The following is a 20,320-nucleotide window of genomic DNA, read 5'->3' as shown; positions in this document are numbered from 1 at the left end:
CCAGGTACCTCTGTCTCTCTCTCTCTTATTCAAATGGGCAGTTTGGGCGGCCATACCGGGCGAGATCGGTCATAAATATGGCGCTGTTCTATTTGGTAGTGACGTAGGTGGCATCTATGAATAAGGGGTGAGCTAAACAAGGTAATGACAGGTGAATGTGATCAGTGATGATGAGTCATGCAGGGAGGATGGGAAATGTAGTGTTGTGAGGGAAAAACAAAAAACTGAAGTGGAGTGCCCTCTGGTGGCTCTAAAGGGCACTCCAGCTGATGACCGTTACTAATGCTTTCCATGTCCAACCTGAATTTAGCCTACATGTTGTCATCAGTTTTTTTAACTAATTTTTTTAACTAAAAGTAAAACATACTAGACTAGCACAGAGTAGTCGAGAGCTCACTAGTCGGCGCTGTTGGAAACAATCGACTACTCGAGCGTCCATTAACCTCTATGCCATAAATGAATTCAAAATGGCGAACGTCACCAAAAGACACCACACATCAGATGTATGGAAGTATTTCATCAAGGATGACAAAAATATCGTAATTTGCCAACCCTGTATTGGGCCGTTCAAATATTGCACCTAAAAACGCTCTCCTTCTTTCCACAAGCCCTCGCGCTCCCATGACGTCTGTCGTTGCTATGCAACCACTAACTGCGCCAGAGGCCTCACTTGATCTAACATAAAATGTAGTTTATGACCACAATCAAATGTCACAGCTACAAAATAAAAAATATATTATATATATATATACTGCGCTCTCCATAATGATGAGGAAGTATCAGCAAAGGATTAATGATTTCTAGCCCTTGCATTAGCTTTACTACTAGATATATTTATGGAGATGAGAAATAAAAACCTGCAGTGAACAGCTATGTTCAGCTGTTCGGCCGAGCTTTCGATGTTGTTACGGAAATGCAAGTTTATGGGTTGTTTTTTGTCTCATGACCTGCGGCACTCTTGTGGCATTCTGAAAAGTTGAGATGTTTTCATCTCGCCGAGGCATAGGCGCGCCTGGAAAAACCTGGGAAAAACGAGCACGCCGCACCACTTGCGAGTCGCGACCGCGTCGCTTCCATTGTGAGCTTCATTTGAAATAACAAACTTGAGCGCGCAAAACCGGTATGTGAAAAAAGCGGACAATGCGTCTGAAAGGCAAGAACGGCTATTTATTTGGCTTTAGCTACTCTGTTACATGGAAATTAAAACATGTAATGTCATAATTATAATGTTTTGACTGTTTACTTATGTAATTGTTGCATTATGAATTAATAAACATTTATTGATCAGAACAACCGCACATCCGCCATATTTTGAGGATCCGTGCACACTCTAATGGCGATTATTGCCCAAAACCCATTGCGAGTTGAATGAGGATTCAATTAGAACTACAAACGCAAATAAAAAGTGTTAAAAAAAAACAAGAATGACAGATGTGCGAGTCCAACGGTTGCGTATTGAGATTTAGATAAAGGGGTAATGAGTAACTAACCTGATGAAAATATATTAATACAATGTTATCCACATTAAAGGTACATTGTGTAGAAATTTCTCCCATCTAGCGGTGAAATTGTATTTTGCATTAAAACGAATTGTGCTCTCCAGCGCCTCGCTTTTTCAAATACGTGTCGCATCTACGGTAGCTGTTATGTTCCGAAAAGTTATGGCAGGATGTCTTCTAATAGCGCTTCGTCGAGTTTTCCTTCGGGTGAACAGGTTTGTCATTTCAAACAAACTGCAACTTGACACAACGAACAAACGAATGTTAAAGTAGGAATTACTGACTGACTTGCCGGGGCCGTGAAGTGCCTCTCACTGCTCTGCTCCTCCGTTTCTGCTGCTTTCAGTCACGTGACGCCGGCTCTGAACGAAAACGCATTGTGGAAACGCGTTGGCCTAGTACTTTTTGACCCTCTCTGCTATTATAGTTTTTCAAGATGGCAGAACGACATGGAAGCCTCCTTGGACCTACCCGTCACATGTATATAAAGATAATAAATTCTTCGTTTACGAGGATAAGTCAGATAATTGGCAGAGGTATTTGTACACCATTGAGGACATATTTATGAATAAAAATATTGATTTTAGATAATAAAATACCTAAAAAACTACACATTGTCCCTTTAATATTTCATCTGCAACAGCTTTCCGAACTTTTGAGAAGATGCGTTTCCTCATTAAAGTCCCCCTGTATTCAATAATTTTATCCCATATGCTGCGTTCACACCAGACGCGAATAGAGCGTCAAATTCGCGCCTGCCGTGTCTAGTTATATGCTTGAACACTTTGAATCCATTGTGACGCGCGTCAAGAGTGAAATTCGTTGGTGGCCATCTTTTAACAAGACGGCTAATGTTGATCGAGCATTCATCGAGAGAGCTAATGTTGATCGAGCATTCATCGAGAGAGCTAATGTTGATCGAGCATTCATCGAGAGAGCTAATGTTGATAGATCATTCATCGAGAGAGCTAATGTTGATCGAGCATTCATCGAGAGAGCTAATGTTGATCGAGCATTCATCGAGAGAGCTAATGTTGATCGAGCATTCATCGAGAGAGCTAATGTTGATCGAGCATTCATCGAGAGAGCTAATGTTGATCGAGCATTCATCGAGAGAGCTAATGTTGATCGAGCATTCATCGAGAGAGCTAATGTTGATTGATCATTCATCGAGAGAGCTAATGTTGATCGAGCATTCATCGAGAGAGCTAATGTTGATTGATCATTCATCGAGAGAGCTAATGTTGATCGAGCATTCATCGAGAGAGCTAATGTTGATCGAGCATTCATCGAGAGAGCTAATGTTGATCGAGCATTCATCGAGAGAGCTAATGTTGATCGAGCATTCATCGAGAGAGCTAATGTTGATCGAGCATTCATCGAGAGAGCTAATGTTGATCGAGCATTCATCGAGAGAGCTAATGTTGATCGAGCATTCATCGAGAGAGCTAATGTTGATCGAGCATTCATCGAGAGAGCTAATGTTGATCGAGCATTCATCGAGAGAGCTAATGTTGATCGAGCATTCATCGAGAGAGCTAATGTTGATCGAGCATTCATCGAGAGAGCTAATGTTGATCGAGCATTCATCGAGAGAGCTAATGTTGATCGAGCATTCATCGAGAGAGCTAATGTTGATTGATCATTCATCGAGAGAGCTAATGTTGATTGATCATTCATCGAGAGAGCTAATGTTGATCGAGCATTCATCGAGAGAGCTAATGTTGATCGAGCATTCATCGAGAGAGCTAATGTTGATCGATCATTCATCGAGAGAGCTAATGTTGATCGAGCATTCATCGAGAGAGCTAATGTTGATCGAGCATTCATCGAGAGAGCTAATGTTGATCGAGCATTCATCGAGAGAGCTAATGTTGATCGAGCATTCATCGAGAGAGCTACTGTTGATCGAGCATTCATCGAGAGAGCTAATGTTGATCGAGCATTCATCGAGAGAGCTAATGTTGATCGAGCATTCATCGAGAGAGCTAATGTTGATTGATCATTCATCGAGAGAGCTAATGTTGATTGATCATTCATCGATAGAGCTAATGTTGATCGAGCATTCATCGAGAGAGCTAATGTTGATCGAGCATTCATCGAGAGAGCTAATGTTGATCGAGCATTCATCGAGAGAGCTTTTACTGTCTATGCAAGAGAGTCACTGCTCTGTATTTGCTCTGGAGAGCAGAACAGTGGCGTAGGGATCATCGTCGCCATATTTGGGTCCACCAGACCCTTTGGAGGCGAACCTAGTTTGTCGAGTTTCACCAGTTGCTGCAGGAGCTGCGCCTGAATGACGGCCGCTTTCAGCGGTACTTCCGCCTGTCCCGCGCCCAATTTGATGACCTGTGGTCCCGCATCGGAGCGAGGATCCGATCACACACCTAATCTGTAATTTATTTTTGTTTTGATTGATAAATGGAGCCAGCCTAGGTTACTACAGAAGAGATTAAACTGTCCTGTGATTTTTTTTTGTTCCTCACACAACACTGTCCAGACACAAACTATGTTCTTGCACTAAAGTATGTTGGTTGTCTTTACATTAGAATAATAATAATGTTTCATATAATCTAGATTAGATATGGAATAAATAGCATTCAATACAAAATTAATGTCTCGTATATTAAAATCAAGTTTTTATGTGATAAAATATTTACTTCACCATGTGACAGCAGCAAGCAGGCTCCTGATTGGTTAACGTGGCGCAAACTGCAGAAGTTCAGATGTTTCGACTAAACGCGTGAACTTGATGCCGCAGGGATTTTTTACGCGCGTAACGCATCTTTGCATTGACTTAACATTGAAATCACTCGTGCCAGACGCTCTATTCGCGTCTGGTGTGAACGCACCATTAAAACTCATCTATGATCACCGAAATTACATATTTAAACGTTTTTTTCTTAAAAAAGATTTTCTTTATGCCTTAAAATAGCTTGAATGTAACTCTACACCCTTGTCTCATTTAGTATATGCGGTTCTATTAACATGTAAATGAGCCCCGCCTCCACTCACTCACTCAGCTCAGAGATCCACTCGTTGACGATCACAAGTTGATCTGATTGGTTACAAGGTAGTTTGTGACGTCAGAAACACCAGCGATTTCAAACCGTGTTTTTGAGACTGTCTTTGGTTCACTGCAGTTTTAAGGAGAAAATACTCAGCAATGCTGTCGACTTATGAATTTACACATGGTTTGTCTAAAAGCATATTAAAAACACCACATAGACATATAAACAATATTAAAAACTTGATTTTCACCACAGTGGGACTTTAAGTTTTAAATGCATCATATTCAAACACATGAGGAGAGTCCACTGGCAGATCAATGTGCTACAACATTTCTCTGTGATATGGTAGGAAATTAAATTAAATTGAATGTAGAGGAATTTAACTGCGATAAGATGATTGACAGGGCAGTTTACACGGTGAGAATGATGAACGAGAGAGGTCCGTTAAAGAAACAATTGTGACAATGTAGTTTGTCCAAAAGCTTGTCTACTCTTCTGCTACAAACTCAAAAGTATGTTCTTTTCTTCACAAAAACAGTACATACTTTTTATGGAATAGTATAAGTAGGTGAATTGGGACGCAGCAATACTCTACAGCAGCAGTATTGGACACCCCTGACTGACATTACCGTGGTATAGCCTTGGCGGCACATCCTGATAGATAACATTACTGTTTATCTTGATCTGATCCATCCAAGACATTTCTGAGCACTGAACTGAATCCATGAAGTCTGAACTTTTGTTGACAGGCGACTGTGTGACGGCTGCAGGGCAGGGTTTGTCCTTAACCAGTTTGGGGGGGACGGGTCATGATGTAACCTGATGTATATTAGACTGAAGAAGTGTTCCTTCCTCAATGTAAGTGTCTGCCAAAACATTAAAAAAAGCAGAGTCAATAATTTAAAGTGTTATTCATGCCCGTAACACAAATGGTACATGACAATTTGCACACTATCGTTACATTGTTTGAATTATGGATTTGAGCAAAACCCGCACTATAGAAGCAATATTAATGGTGATGCCTTATCAAACATCACTTATAATGGGGAGGTGTATTCTTTCATAATCTAAGTAAAGGTTTCTGAGCAATGGATGGTATATTAAAATATGGATCGGTAAATTGCTTTTGGTTTTTGTTTCTTGGTGAGCTTAATACATTGATTTGAAAGCAACAAAAGTCCACTGTGCATTTCAGCCCTTTACTCCCATTGTATAAAATTTTACACTTTATACACAGAAAGAGCTATACTGTTTGACTTGACTTGATCAGTTAACTCATTTGCTAAGAACAACAGGAAAGTAGATACTCAGGAATAGCACAAGTGCACACACACACACACACACACACCTGCCAGGTGACATACAATGCCTGGGTTCACTGGTGCGTATTGTCACATGATGACAGTTCCACCAGTCCTGGTGGACGTTTCTCCAGACTCCACCCTTTGTAAAGTCACATGGGACAAACTCCTGCACAAGCACAAGGAGTGTCAGATATCACAGAGTTCTCTTCAGAATCAGGTGACACATTGAAATTCTGTTGTGATTATTCATAATCGAAACTTGCTGGCTGGATTAAGAAAAAGACCCTGAAGTCCGAAACTCTTGAAGATAGGAGGAGCTCCTTTTGAATTACAGAGGTGGGTCTCTCCTTATTGACCTGTGATGAATGTAGGTGAGCTTCAAAAATGTGTGTATTTCATTTACAAAAGAGGTGGCAACTGCTAAATTTACAAATTTGTCAGATTGTACCTTTGGTTCAAGCATTTAGCATTTAACAAGCAGATGAGGTGTTTGAAGAGGGAGTTTAGCAGCTGTTTTGTCAGCCGGCGCTCACCTAGTCAGGTGAAGATCCAGTTTGGCCACCAGACCTTCTAGGAAGAAGGAAGTCTTTGTGTTCAGAGTGGCATGTCTAGTGTCTAAAAATGTCATAAAACTGAACAGACAATCCTGTACACGTTTTGACAAGACAAAAATGCTATTGGTTTCCAAATATTATCTAGATTTGACTTAATTTTTTTTTAATGAAGCACACTACACAATATAAAGGGGTCATATCAATAATCTTACAAAGGTTATTTCACTTTCACATTCACGTCAAATTCTTTCACTTGCCAAAACACTTGTTTTTTGTTTTATCTCCATCAAATGGTCTAATAAATAATGTAGATTGAGTAACACCTTTCCATTTTTTCCATTTAATTATATTATTATTGGTTTGTAAACCAAAAGTCATAAAGAAATGGTTTAGAATTATGTTTGAAATCACAAAATGGTTTTTGTGTATAGAATATTCTATATTCCCATATAAACGTAAAAGTAATTGACAGTTGTTGCATGTCTGTCTATTTTACCAGCTTTACTATCATCTTTAGAAAAAAAAAGTTAATTAATTAGATATCTTTTACTACTATGGAGGCTACTTGCATTTAATAATCATGTCGTTAAGACAGAAGACTTCTGTGCATCTCCGGAACATAAATTAAGATATTTTCAATATTCTCTCAGAATTTTTGTTCATCCATTGAAAGTCCATTCAACCACAAAGTACAAAAAGACATCTAAACAAATATAAACCAGCGGTTTAATCCAAGTCTTCTGAAGAGACACGATCACTTTATTTGATGAGCAGATTTAAAATAGGATTTTATACACATATAAATAATTTATCAACACACGTTCATACATCAAATATGGACGATCAACGGAGGTCTTGGCTGCTCATTTCGGTTGCGAGAACTTTAATCTGTTGAGGGACAGAAATCTCTTAAAGTCCCCCTGTGGTGATGTTGTTTATATGTCTATGTGGAGTTTTTAATACGCTTTAAAACAAACCATGTGTAAATTCATAAGTCGACAGCATTGCTGAGTAATTTCTCCTTAAAACTGCAGTGAACCAAAGACAGTCTCAAAAACACGGTTTGAAATTGCTGGTGTTTCTGACGTCACAAACTACCTTGTAACCAATCAGATCAACGTGTGAGTGAGTGGAGGCGGGGGTCATTTGCATATTCATAGAATGAGCCAAGGGTGTAGTTACATTTAAGTTAGTTTAAGGAATTAATAATTGTTTTCAAGAAAAAAATGTCTAAATATGTCATTTTGTGATCAAAGATGAGTTTTAAGGGATAAAATGATTGACTACAGGGGGATTTTAAGATTCATTCAAAATATCTTCATTTGTGTTTCGAAGATGCACAGAAGTCTTATGGGTTTGGAACAGCTGTAACACTTTATTTTACAGTGCCCTTGTTACACGTTACATGTGACTATAGTAATAACTTTATGCATAATTACATGCAACTAGCCCTAAACCAAACCCTAATCCTAACCCTAGAGTAAGGACATGTAGTTCATTATTATTACGCATTATTATTGCATGATTACAATGTAACACTGACATCTTAAAATAAAGTGTAACCGGAACAGCATGGCTACACAAGTAGTGTCTGAGAAGTGAATTGAATGTTTTGTTTGTTCCATCCTGGTTACCATTCGATGCACATGACATCATATTGACATCATGTGTGTTCAGGTTGTTGTGTTTTTGATGATTCAGTGTTTAGGTCTTTGCTTTGGTTATGTCAATCATTACTGAAGGTGTTTATCAAAGTGAACGTTCAAAGGTCATCATTTGCAGGAAACTTGACTATCTGATATGCAGTTTGTTTGATCCTACAAGTATCATTTTACTTTTCATTTCAAAAAGTTGTGTATTGGCATTGGTTGTGATGGTTCTCAATCTAATTCTGTTTATAATTATTCATTCGGATTAGTAAATAAAAAAAATATCTTGTTATATACATATCTAAGCATATACATATCTCTGGTATATTGGTGTATTGATAAAATGACTTTGGGTTTTTATATTCACCCTGTTAATGTTTTGCTGGATTGTAGACTTTTATTTAATGCTTTTCTTGGCCATTGTTTGAGACTGAGCAAGTGAGTGAGACTGGAAAGTATTTTCTCTGCTGTGAAGCCAGGAAAGTCAGACATAGAATCACAAAGAAAAAAAGAAATCACACAGAAAAGGTTCAGACTTCAGAAAATCAGGATACTGCAGATATTAACAGCAGGACACAACGCTGCAAGGTAAATTTAGATTAATCACTTTCATGTTGGTAAAAGAAAATCGCATGCACATATTCAGATGCATTTTCTATGCGTTTATCCTGTTCTCTCATAGCTGTTGTTCTGAAACTATATTAATCAACAATTAGCTTATATCTATTTATTATATAATATATATGCATTTTAAATCTGTGCTGAAAGATAAGGTTAGGGTTAGTCTGTCAGTCGCACCTCTCGGCTCAGAGTCTCTGGTAATATCCGCTGCCCATGTTGGTGTGGCTGTGATTATGTAACACTATTCACTTGATGAATGAATCAGTCCATAAGTAGAAACAATACATTGATAACAATAGAGATTGCTTTGCAATTATTCATACAATTTTTAAAGTACACTATGTACCTTTTTTTTTTTTAATGAACAACATTTAAATATTGAATGAGTACATCATAAATCCATCTTCTGAACTTGTGTTCTCGCCTACGTAATTAATTAATATTTAGTAAACTGCGCACTTCGTCCGTGTGTGATTGCATCCTATCAGTAAATAGGAAAGAAGTTCAGTCTGGCTACATGTTAAAGGTATATAGTTTGAAGCCACAACGAATGAACCTCAACCAAATAGAGAAAAGAGAAAGCAACAGTGTTCAGCTCATAATAAAACAAATCAGCATCGGCTTGGTTTTTCATAGTGTCACTAAAAACATTGTTTCTATTTGTAATGGTACCAATGTTAGTCTCTAATCCAGTTACTACTTTGATCCATTATCCTACAAATACAAACTCATTTGCAATGGTTTAGTTTCCACCTGTTATGAATAGCAGTATTTGCACCTTTTGTAAAGATATTTTACAGCAATTGTTTTCAACAAGTTGACAACATAACCTAGGCATCTTTTCAGATATCTGTCGTCTTTTGGAGTGAGGAGTTTTTTTTAAGTTAGATTTTGAGTATATTTTATTTCGAGAGGACAGTAGGAGGACAGACATGAAATCATGGGAGAGGAGAGAAAGAAATCAAGCCAGGAATCCGACTCCCGTCACCTAAAGTGCAAGCGCACCACATGCAACCGGAGCACTTTCACACACAGCTGTGGCTCCGACAGGATTATTGATGTCATTAGTGACATTCGCCCTGATAAGGCGATCACTTGTAACCCGGACACACCGGTGTGCCTCAAGAACACACCGAATAGCGAATCCGAACCCACAAAATTACCAAAACAATGTCCCTCGGCAAGTAATTTGGTAGTTTTATGCTTCAACTGCCATAAGTTACTTATAAAAGCCACTTTAATAATATCAAATGATAAATGACCATGTGACTTTAACTCCTCCTAGAGTTTTCAGCCTAATCTTCCAAATGTTTTTGTTTGTCTGTCTAAGCAATGTAAGCATCATGGATCAAGCATCATTGGAAGAAAACCCTCGCAATAGTAGAGTACACTGGTTTCCTCCAAGAAAACACACTCAAAACTCATTTAACACAGGCTTCTTCATGTTGCCACTTGCCAGTGGCTTTAGTAATTTCAAAAAGTCTCAAACAATAAACATCATAAGTAAATAAAACACCTTGTGCACACAGATGGCTTTGTGGAAATTCATTCAGCAAGATCCTCACAATGCATTATGGGTAGTTTAGTCATTGAGTATGCAGTGTTTTTTACACTTGTTATTACAGTACATTTTGGGATTGAATAAGGGTGCTTTTTGGTGGGCACCACGGGCTCAATTGATGTCAGAGTTCGGTTTGTTTGGATGATGTGAACGTTGTTTTACGAACTCGGGTGCGCACCCATGAACCGTACCTGAGTGCATAAAAAAGGTGGTGAGGTGTACGGTTCATGTGAACTCTAGTACGCTTCACTGCTAAAGTGAACGCGCTCTTTAAATATTTGCAGTACCCACATTCGCAGATGATAGACACAAGTGCAGTTATGTGTTGGCATTTTGGACTCCAAAGGTTAAAAAAAACCAAAAAAACAAAAGTGATGTAAGCTACGATCCATTTTGGGAAAAAATCCATCCGTTAGCAAAATGGGTTTGCGGCTCCAGGTTGATGACGCAAGGATACCACGGTTCGAACACAAATAATATAATGTGAACAGAGACCAACAGAGGATGGGGGAAGAAATCAAACTCTGGTTCAGATCAAGCAAATGAACCAAGTGTGAAAACACCCTCAGTTTACCTGAAATGTCCACTTTAGTTTCGGACACCATGAAGTAATTAAATAGGCTAAGCGTATGTGGACAATTTTTGACAGAGCCAGCATCTGATGCAACCGTAAAAAATGTAATGCTAAACTTTTTTCTTCCTTGTAATCCTTTCGAAGTAGATGCATAAAATGCATAAAATTTGTATTAGTGAAACTTAGGCCTACTCTGTTGGCCTACTTCCTGGAAAAACCAGCTTGACCAGCTCATCCTGGTTTGACTACCCAAAACCTGATGTGACAAAAACAGGAAAGAGATGTGAATGAGGATTTAGTCTGTTGTCTTTTTTCATATTTATATTTCCTGGACTGGAAATAGCTTAACAGATGGACATCGTAATATCAAGCATTACATTATTTTCCTGACAGATAAAGATAGAGAATGATGGGAAATGTAGCCTACTACAACTAATTCACACTCAAAAAAATAATCTGTTGAACCAACTTAATTAAATTAAGGAAAGGTTTTCCACGAAATTGAATTATATTGATCCAACACAATCGAATTTGTTCGAAATGATTTGTTGTAATCTTGTTGTATGAACTTAAATTAATTTGGTCAAGACTACTAAAATAATTGTGTCATTCCTACTAGATAGAATTTTGTCAAGTTACCCAGATTTAATTTTTGTCCTGTCTAAAGTCATCAACATAATTTTAGTTAGTTTGGCTCTATAGTTACTTCCAATGATATTAGGGACCAGCATTCGATTTAATTAGACCAACTTTTCACATAATATTATTAGATATGACTTATGCAGGGATGCAAGTGAGTATTAATGCATATGGAGAGTTTACTGAGTTCCCACAGTCTAAACACAGTCGTCACTCTTCTGCATAATGGTAACCACAAAATTCAAAAACATTACATAAAGTCCTCTAATTTTCTAACATAACTGAACATTAAATACTAACATCAACTAGCAACATCTTTCCATTTACTGAAAAACACATAAAATAACATTTTAATCCCTGAATTTACCCTCCTAATGCAGTCCCTTGCAAAGCATGCTGGGAGCTACAGATCCACTGCCAAGTTAGTTGTCAACAAAAATAATTCATGTAGTTTTCACACAAATTAATTAAGTAAACTTCAGTTTTAAATATATTAGATTGATTGAACACAATTAAATTAAGTTGTGACAAAATATTAAACAATCGTGTTACTTTTGCTTATTTTAATTAATTAAATTTAACAAGAGGCAAAATTTATTTTTTTGAGTGCAGGCAAATTGACAGGATTATTTGTAGCAAAACCACATGACATCACTCAAAATTAAGGGTATGCTTGATTCTGATTGGTCAGTCGCTACATTCGGAGGCGTGTTATTCCCCCGATGACAGCGCTGAATAAAACACCGCCCATCCGGGAACTTTTATCTCGCAAATGCAATCATCATCACACCGCGGATTCGCTCGCTTGTTTCATATACACAACTGCTGCCATCTTGCGTCCTGACTCCTGTTAACGTTATGTTTATCGATTGCACTGAAAATTAAATAGGAGAACTTCTGTTCTGTAGCTACTATTAAGAAAGTTTAGTACAGTACTTAGTAAGTATTAAGTACTAAGTACAGTAATATTGTTGCCGTGTTCATAATTTTTCTAAGAGGATTGTTTTGTACTGTAGGCTAACGTTAATTGATTATGAGACAATAAACAGGTAAGATTTTAAAGCAGCTTTAATCTCAAATCAATATCAATATAGTTGTCCCCATAATTCTGTATGTGGTGAAAAGCCGTTAAATAAGTGATATGCCTGTATTTTATCCTTTAAATGTTCATCTAGTTTGATGAGTAATTTACCAATTTTAGATTAAAAATTTAGCGTAATTGGTAATTTACCAATGATCGAGCGCGCACACTCGACAAAAGGGATTTTTTTCCTTCCTGAAAATCTGAAAGCCAAGGGGAAAAATGATGTGCGTGGATCCAGCAGTGTGGGAGACCCCATTCACATCTAAATGTCGACAGGATTAACAAAAACACCCATTGCTTGGTTAGTTAATTGGAAATAATGACAGTTCTTTGTTCATAATGCATATATTTTGACGTAAAATAAGACGATTAAAGACAAAACGGAGGCTCACTGACATACTTTAAAATATATTTTAGCATTTTGTTAATCGACGGCCTACTACCCCTGACTGAGTAACTTTAACCCAATCCGATCGCGGCTCTCCCGGTGTTAGTGTTATTCCACAAGATTTATGGATAAACTGTTTGATTTATAATTATTAGATTATTTCCACATTTCACTTACCCTGCTGTGCACGAACATAGCTGTTCCTCAATTTGTGTGTTTCCCATTTGAATGGTCAGCGTATGAGGCGCTGCTGCTTGCGCTGGGACTAAATTATAGGCTTTAGCTTCAATTTTTATGAAATGATTCGCTAATCGGCTGCATATTATGTCGTGGATATATCCCTCGAATGCACACTGCAGTCCCTTTTGTCTTGCTCTCTCAGATATTTCACATGTTCGCCAAAAATTACTAATTATCTCATTGGGAATGTCTGACACCGGTGCATGTGCACTGTAATAGACGTGCCAGGCGCGAAAGCTTGTCAGGCGTAGCAACAGTAACTAGGGAGGGCGGGGCTTAGCTAAGGGTCAAATTAACATCACTTTTATTCATATCTTTCACATCTACAAGCTTTTGTTGCATGTTTACTGTCCTATTAATTGTTTTGGGTTTTATACTGTTTTCCAGAGATGGATGCGGGGCCATTTAGCAGGAGACAGTGGGCGACACAGTCTTTACGGATCACAGCCAAAGAGCTCTCATTGGTTGGGAGTCGTGGCAAGAACAATGCCATTACTGAACGCTTTACCAAGTGAGTATTATTCAGCTCAGCTGCTTATGGCCCCCAGGTGAAAGCAAGGAGAACATTAAGGTGATGAATGTTTGCAGATAGTGACTGCCAGTAGGGGGCAACAATTTGCCAACTCTATTTGGATCAACAATCATAATCTTTCCATCTTTCACCTGAGAGCCATAAGCTTTGAACACAACTAAGCAGTGTTGTTGATTAACTGTTTTTCCAGTAATTAACCATATTGGTTTTGATTTGTGTTTTGATTCACACTAAGTTTGTGATATCGATATCACTAAATATTTTGTGAGTTGTAACTAACTACACCAACTAGGCAGTTCCTCGTCTTCCTCTAAAGTGTGTATTTCTTTGCCTTTAATGGCAACAAACACAGTCTGATGAGTCTGAACCACAGAGAAAATAATGGTTTTCAAACAGGTTTCTTGAACACAATCTGCTATTGATAAGACAAATATAGTGCCACACCAAACTCATGTTGTGTTGAATGGGACGGGATGCTCAAAAAAAAAAAATCAGAGCAATGTTTTGAATGAGCCAGTGTTTATACTTTTCAGAGAAATCAAACCACAAAACACTTACATGTTGTCTCTGCTTTTTAAACTGAAAGAGGAAATTGTATTCCAATATTGGAAAATATTTAGTTGGTTATGTGATAATGATACATACCATTTTTAACATTTACTCATACTTTTCTTCCCTCTCGTTCTTTTCAGATATCAGAAAGCCGCTGAGGAGGCGAGCGCAGACAAGAAAAAATTGGTAACTATTATTAATGTAATGTGTTGTGGAAACTTTTATGTATTTTTTCAATTCACTCTTGGACGTCTCCTAAATGAACAATGTTAAATGTAACCTCACTCCTAACCTGTTCGACATTCTTCCATGGAACATTGAATGACAAATGTACTAGGGCGACCAGACGTCCCGTTTTTCCCGGGACAGCCCCGTATTTCCACTCTAATTTTAGTGTCCCGACTTATTCTGAAAAAATCATGTTTTGTCCCTTATTTCATCGTTAGTATATATATATATATATATTTTATATATAATAGGTTTCGTTTCCGAAAGGCTAAGTGAATATATATGTTACGTTCAAACCGTGTAGCGCGCGCATTATATCACTATATCACTATCAGAGAGGGAGAGCCCTTGTGTGTGTGTGCTAGTGTGCCTAATGAAGCGCATGTAAGACGCATTAATAGAGGGAATGCATGAACGTCACTTTCCCGCCGGAACACGCCCCCTCAGCCGGACTGAGTGGCAGAAGAGCAGCTGCGTGACTGGATTTAATAGGGGAAACTGCGAAAACGCAAGTAAAACAAACGATTATCAGTTTAAACTAAAGATTGGACTCAATATAGTGTTCCTTACAACTTACTAAAGATCCAGTGATCCATGGATATTAACATGCAGCCAGGAATCGTGTTTCCTGACATTTATATGTGCCTGATTTCGACACCAGGGAAATACATACAGCAAATTTGCCTGTGAATGATTTATATAAATACAAAATAGGCAGGTCTAAATCCAGGTGATCACTTATCAATGTTATATATATCATCATATCGTCTAGAGACTTAAAACTTGTATAGTTTTTTGTCAGTGTTTATTTAAAAATGTCAAATTATACAGAATATACAGTGGTAAATATTTGATTGATGAGTTGTCACTGCAATATATAACAATACAATATATAGAGAATTATTTTACCACTAAATTCAGCATATTGACACAAAAAGGATAACTGCAAATCCACCTTTCGCTGCCTGGAGTCCAGTTGTTTTTATGAATTGTAGCGATCTATTTGCTTCTCTGTTCTGTAGCTTTAGGTAGTCTGTAAAAATATTCCTCATATTTCTTGTCAAATCTAGTTGTACAGTCAGTCTCAAAGCTCTTTCCCGTTTTAGACGCGTTTTGTGTGTTTTTCCTCAGCATTCACACTGAAAACCAATGCTGCCGCTCAGTCTTTTTGCCACTTGTGGGCGTAACTGCAGTCACTCCGGCCAACGGTGACGTCACGTGCATTCCCTCTATACGCATGCGTTCTGTATCTGTCCCGTATTCCACTCCGAGAAATCTGGTCACCCTAAAATGTACTGATATGTCATTATATGAAAAAATATTCTTTGACATTTTTCCGGCTCCCGAACTCTCTCAATTCAGATAATTTTCCACATTGGCCTATAAAAAAAGTTAGTCATTCACTAGGCCTATATCATAGCTTCTCGTTCTATTGTCTGACAAAACATATATAGGAAATGAGAACAGCTTTATTTTACATTCGGCTATATTATATTATAATATATTAAATACAGTATGTGAGCTGAGCATTAATTTATAGAGAAAACACATTAGACAAGCAGAACGCAAGTACACCGCGATGACGTCACGGATATGCTAATTGACGTAAGACGTCATCTAGCGACATTTAGCGACTTTTAGGTAAGGCGTTTGCTACTTTACTTTGAAAATAGTTGGCAACACTGCTTAGTTGAACACGGACACTCCAATGTTTGGGTAAGATGATGACACACATACAAATCGATGGGTAGCTGGCTGAGCAAGTTCAGTATCACTGAAGATTAAACATAAAAAAATAGCACTCATCCAAGTTTACCTAGCATGATTGCTAATTAATAATTAGCTTTACTAGCGATTAGCAAGCTAATAATATAATACACATTCATTCATGAATATGAGTGCTATTTTTAATGTTTAATCTTCAGTGATGCTGAACTTGCTCAGCCAGCTAACATCCAGTTGTGTTTGTCATCATCTTACCCAAACATTGGAGTGTCCGTGCTCAACTTAGAGCTTAGATCGGGCCCAAAAAATCAAGCCCAACCCTACCCTAGCCCGTGCACGTTGTGTCCGAGCCCGGACCGACACATTAACTATAATTATGAGCCCGAGCCCCATTTAAACCCGACCATTTTAATACGTGGGTCGTTACAACTGACGTTCTCAACTACTTTCTATGTTACTTTCTCCTCCTCCTCTTTTCTGGTTTGGCATGATTGAAAGTGCGCTCCCTTAAAGCTACACTGTGTGATTTTTACCCCCATCTAGCGGTGAAAAGGTATATGACCATCCAGTGAATATTAGTTTCTGTTCCTCTCAATTCCGATTTCGTTTTAACTCCTACGGTGGCCAATGTAGTCCAAGATTGGAATGCAGCATTACAACTGCATTATCACATTAGGCTACGTTAATTGTGTATAAAGTAAAATAAATGAAAAATAACTAAAATTTAAAGTGCCTACATATAACTTATAGCCTACAAATTATAGCGCCATTAAAATATTAATCACATGTTATCCGTCATAGAACACGGATTTATGTTACAAGGTAAACAATACTTTTCATCATTGACGCGAGGAAACCTATCCTAGATGTCGTTCTAGCGTTATGCACAGCACACCATGATATAATTAGCCAAGCAACTTCCAATATACACAAACAGGCTTAATTAACGTTACCTGTCGAGAAGAAAGCAGGCAACGTCGGCATCCTTTTTAAAATCGTTGCTCGTCATGAGCTCTTTCCATCTTGGAAAGGCCACTCCAATATTTACTTTTGTCTTGTTGATTTGCCTGTTGCGTTGCCGTCTTAATTCTCTTTTTCGCTTCCTTGGCGACTCTGATACGTATCCTCGAGAATAAGAGTGATCCTCCATCAGCAACAGACTTTCAAAAAGGCTTTCAGGTTTTTATATATCAGTCTCAAGCAATCCCCCTCTTGAGATTCGACACGGTGCCATCGAGTGTTAAAACGCGAAAGGCGAAGCTTGAATTAACGGGTATGTCCCTCTTTGGCTAATGTACTTTCAAGATGGAGGGGCAACATGGCGACCGACATTAGAACCCCCCACCCGTATGTATTTTCAATGGCATATTATACACTCACGAGAATACTTTATTACTTGAACGAAGTAAATATACATTAATGAGCACATATATTTTTGAAAGAACTAAGTGTTTTTAGCTAAGAATAAACTAAAAAAGTTACACAGTGTAGCTTTAAAAATTCCTAAAGCTGACAGTTCATCGCGATCTCACACATCTCTGTTATTATCAATGAAGCTGACTGCACAATAAATCTTTCATAATATATACACTTTGTTTGTTATAATTAGAGGATTTGCCAGCATACAGAATTCAGCTCTGAACAAAAAGTCAGTTTTGAGCGGTGAGGGATGTCTATCTTAAATGCTTCTGATTGGCCATTGCGTTCAAGAAATCAGCACATATGTCTGTGATTGGCTATATCGCTCATCGCTGCAAACATGTTATAAAACGAAACTCTGGCCTGTAAATCATTTCTATTTTGTTTTAGTTGTTCTTGTTGCTTTTATGCAACGGATGAATGAAAATGTATTCGTTTTTATGTTTTATTCATAGATATTTCTAGTTTGCGGGAGTCCCACGAATCGTTTTATTTTCCCGGACCCCACACATACAGAGTGAGTGCATTACAGCCCGCGCTCTGCCATCAAATCTAGTCCCGCGCCGCACTCTCGCCGCGTTGGGAGTGCACATCTCTAGATCAAAGGCCGGGCCTGGCCCGAGGATAGTGACGGGAAATATCCCCCCGACCTCGGGCAGAGAATCTAAACTCTTATGGCAGAGGCAGAGGAGGCATCTATCTAGGTGAACCGAACGCGAACAATGGTGAAATGATTCAGTTCGACTCCCAAGACAAGACGATGCTCATCCGACTGGCCAATAGGAACTTTCTAATAGGAAAAAAAGAACGTGGCCCCGCCCATGACACAATTTTCACAACTAAAGCAAAATCCTGACACGAGAGCAAAAAATTGCAACGAGAGCAAAGAAAAGCTTTTTTAGAGAAACACTTTTTTTTTAGAGAAAATGTTTTCACACTGATAGCAAAAAATATATATTTGAGATTTTTTTTCAAAGTATTTTGAGAGAGATTTTTTTTCTCAGAAATAATTTTACAAATTTCAAATTTATATTTTTTTTATGTTCTATGAGAAAATACTTTCTATCAAAACTTTTTTTAGTCTCAAATATTATTTTTTGCTATTTGTATGAAAACCCTTTCTCTCAAATATTCTTTTTTCTCTCATGAAATGCTTTTTTGCTATCAGTGTGATAACTTTTTCTCTCAAACTTTTTTCTTCTCTCAGATCATTTATTTTCTCGCATGTAATAAAGACACTTTTCTAGCTCCATAGAGCTGTACGCTTAATCGTTAAAAGATTGCGATCTTGATTCAAACACCTAGGCCATCTTATTCCTAAATGACAATTATTCACTTATTCACTTGTATATTAAACCTTTGACAAGTACGATCTCAGCGAACATTTAGATCTGTGTTTGCACCGCTGCTGATCCAGAGAGAACAGTTGTCATGTTTAGGTATGAAACAGCTTCACAAACAGTCTTTTCAACCACACAGTATCGTTATTTCTGTTCCAATAATGCAAAATATTACAAGTGCTGGGATAAGTTCATAGGTCAGATATAAACACTGATGTCTGCAGTAGCCATCAAAAAGTAAATCACCTTTTGCACGTAACTTGGTGCTTCTAATAAAGACTTTATCAATTACATCATTACACCAGTAGGTGGCGACAAGTGACTGTTAAAAATGGGTTTGTTGTTGAATCATTCAAGAGATTCATTACAAAATGCTGATTCATCTAGTAATGAAACAACTGAAGTCTTTATGAGTGAGTCACTGAATCATTCACTTAAACCCTTTTTTTCAATAATCAATTCAAATCAATTAAATGTTTTAAATTGAGTGCAGCAATTAACATTATGTAAGAATATTTGGTAACACTTTATTTCGATAGTCCACTATAGACATTCTACTAACTATAAGTAACTTTGCAACTACATGCAGAGTTGCCAACTTTTGAGTTTTGATTGGAGTGAGATTTGTTGACGGGGGGGGGGGGTGGGGATAAGGCTACTGTATCATGTGCCGTTTGAACTGACGCGCTACAGCGATCTGTCACATTTTAAAGCGCCAAAACGTTGGAAATATTGACAAAATCTGACAGAATTTGTTACATATCAAAAGTAACCTTCTCTGTCTAGTCTGTCGGTGTCAGTGTCCTCTTTGTCCACGATTTTTCACTGCGTGACAAAATGCAGTGGTCCAATCAGTAGTTAAGAGCCTGAACTTGCTTAGTAATTCGGAAATTAGTGCACATGAGTGGAAAAAAAATACAGCACAGAAGAATGTCTAATTTAGCGTGAGATTTGTTTGTTGAGCGTGAGACCGTGAGATTGAGGCTGAATGCGTGAGTGTCACGCCAGATGCGTGAGAGTTGGCAACCCTGTACATGTCAACTCACTGTCATTAGAGTATTAGTTGACATGTAGTTGAAAAGTTACTTATAGTTAGTAGAATGTCTGAAGTGACTATCGAAATAAAGTGTAACCGAATCTTTAGTAAATTACGTTACATATTTTGTGTAGTTGTCTTCAGGATCGTAGGAGAATCGTGATCTCTATTTTAAACCAAAAAATCATGATTCTTAATTTATCCAGAATCGTGCAGCTCTAGCATGAGGATTGAGTAAACGATGACAGAATTTTCGTTTTTGATTTAACTTTTTCTTTAAACTTTAGAATCAATCCAAGCAGAACTTTGGCCTCGTTCACATCGCAGGGGCTTAATGCTCAATTCTGATTTTTTGAAAAAATCC

The 20,320-nt window shown here is 37.8% G+C and overlaps 1 protein-coding gene across 3 annotated transcripts in view; it reads left to right on the top strand.

Annotated features, from left to right (window-relative positions):
• Nucleotides 1-5,964: 5,964 nt before the first annotated feature.
• lima1b (LIM domain and actin binding 1b) overlaps nucleotides 5,965-20,320 on the top strand; it is a 44,414-nt gene continuing 30,058 nt past the window's right edge. The window contains exons 1-4 of one of the 3 annotated variants that reach the window (XM_077204422.1): nucleotides 12,028-12,331; nucleotides 12,430-12,461; nucleotides 13,512-13,635; nucleotides 14,349-14,394. In XM_077204422.1, the coding sequence (XP_077060537.1) occupies nucleotides 13,514-13,635; nucleotides 14,349-14,394 (168 nt within the window). In that variant the 5' untranslated portion in view covers nucleotides 12,028-12,331; nucleotides 12,430-12,461; nucleotides 13,512-13,513. Of the gene's footprint in view, nucleotides 6,151-12,027; nucleotides 12,332-12,429; nucleotides 12,462-12,659; nucleotides 12,798-13,511; nucleotides 13,636-14,348; nucleotides 14,395-20,320 lie in introns of those variants that run through there. The other 2 variants (XM_077204420.1, XM_077204421.1) reach the window with 2 other exon arrangements.

This window comes from Siphateles boraxobius, unplaced genomic scaffold (genome assembly GCF_051911475.1).
Source record: "Siphateles boraxobius isolate OS27281-9 unplaced genomic scaffold, OSU_SipBor_1 5, whole genome shotgun sequence".
In the NCBI taxonomy this organism is placed as follows: Eukaryota; Metazoa; Chordata; class Actinopteri; order Cypriniformes; family Leuciscidae; genus Siphateles; species Siphateles boraxobius.
Note: the sequence above shows the minus strand (reverse complement) of the source record. Positions and strands in the feature narration are given on the sequence as shown.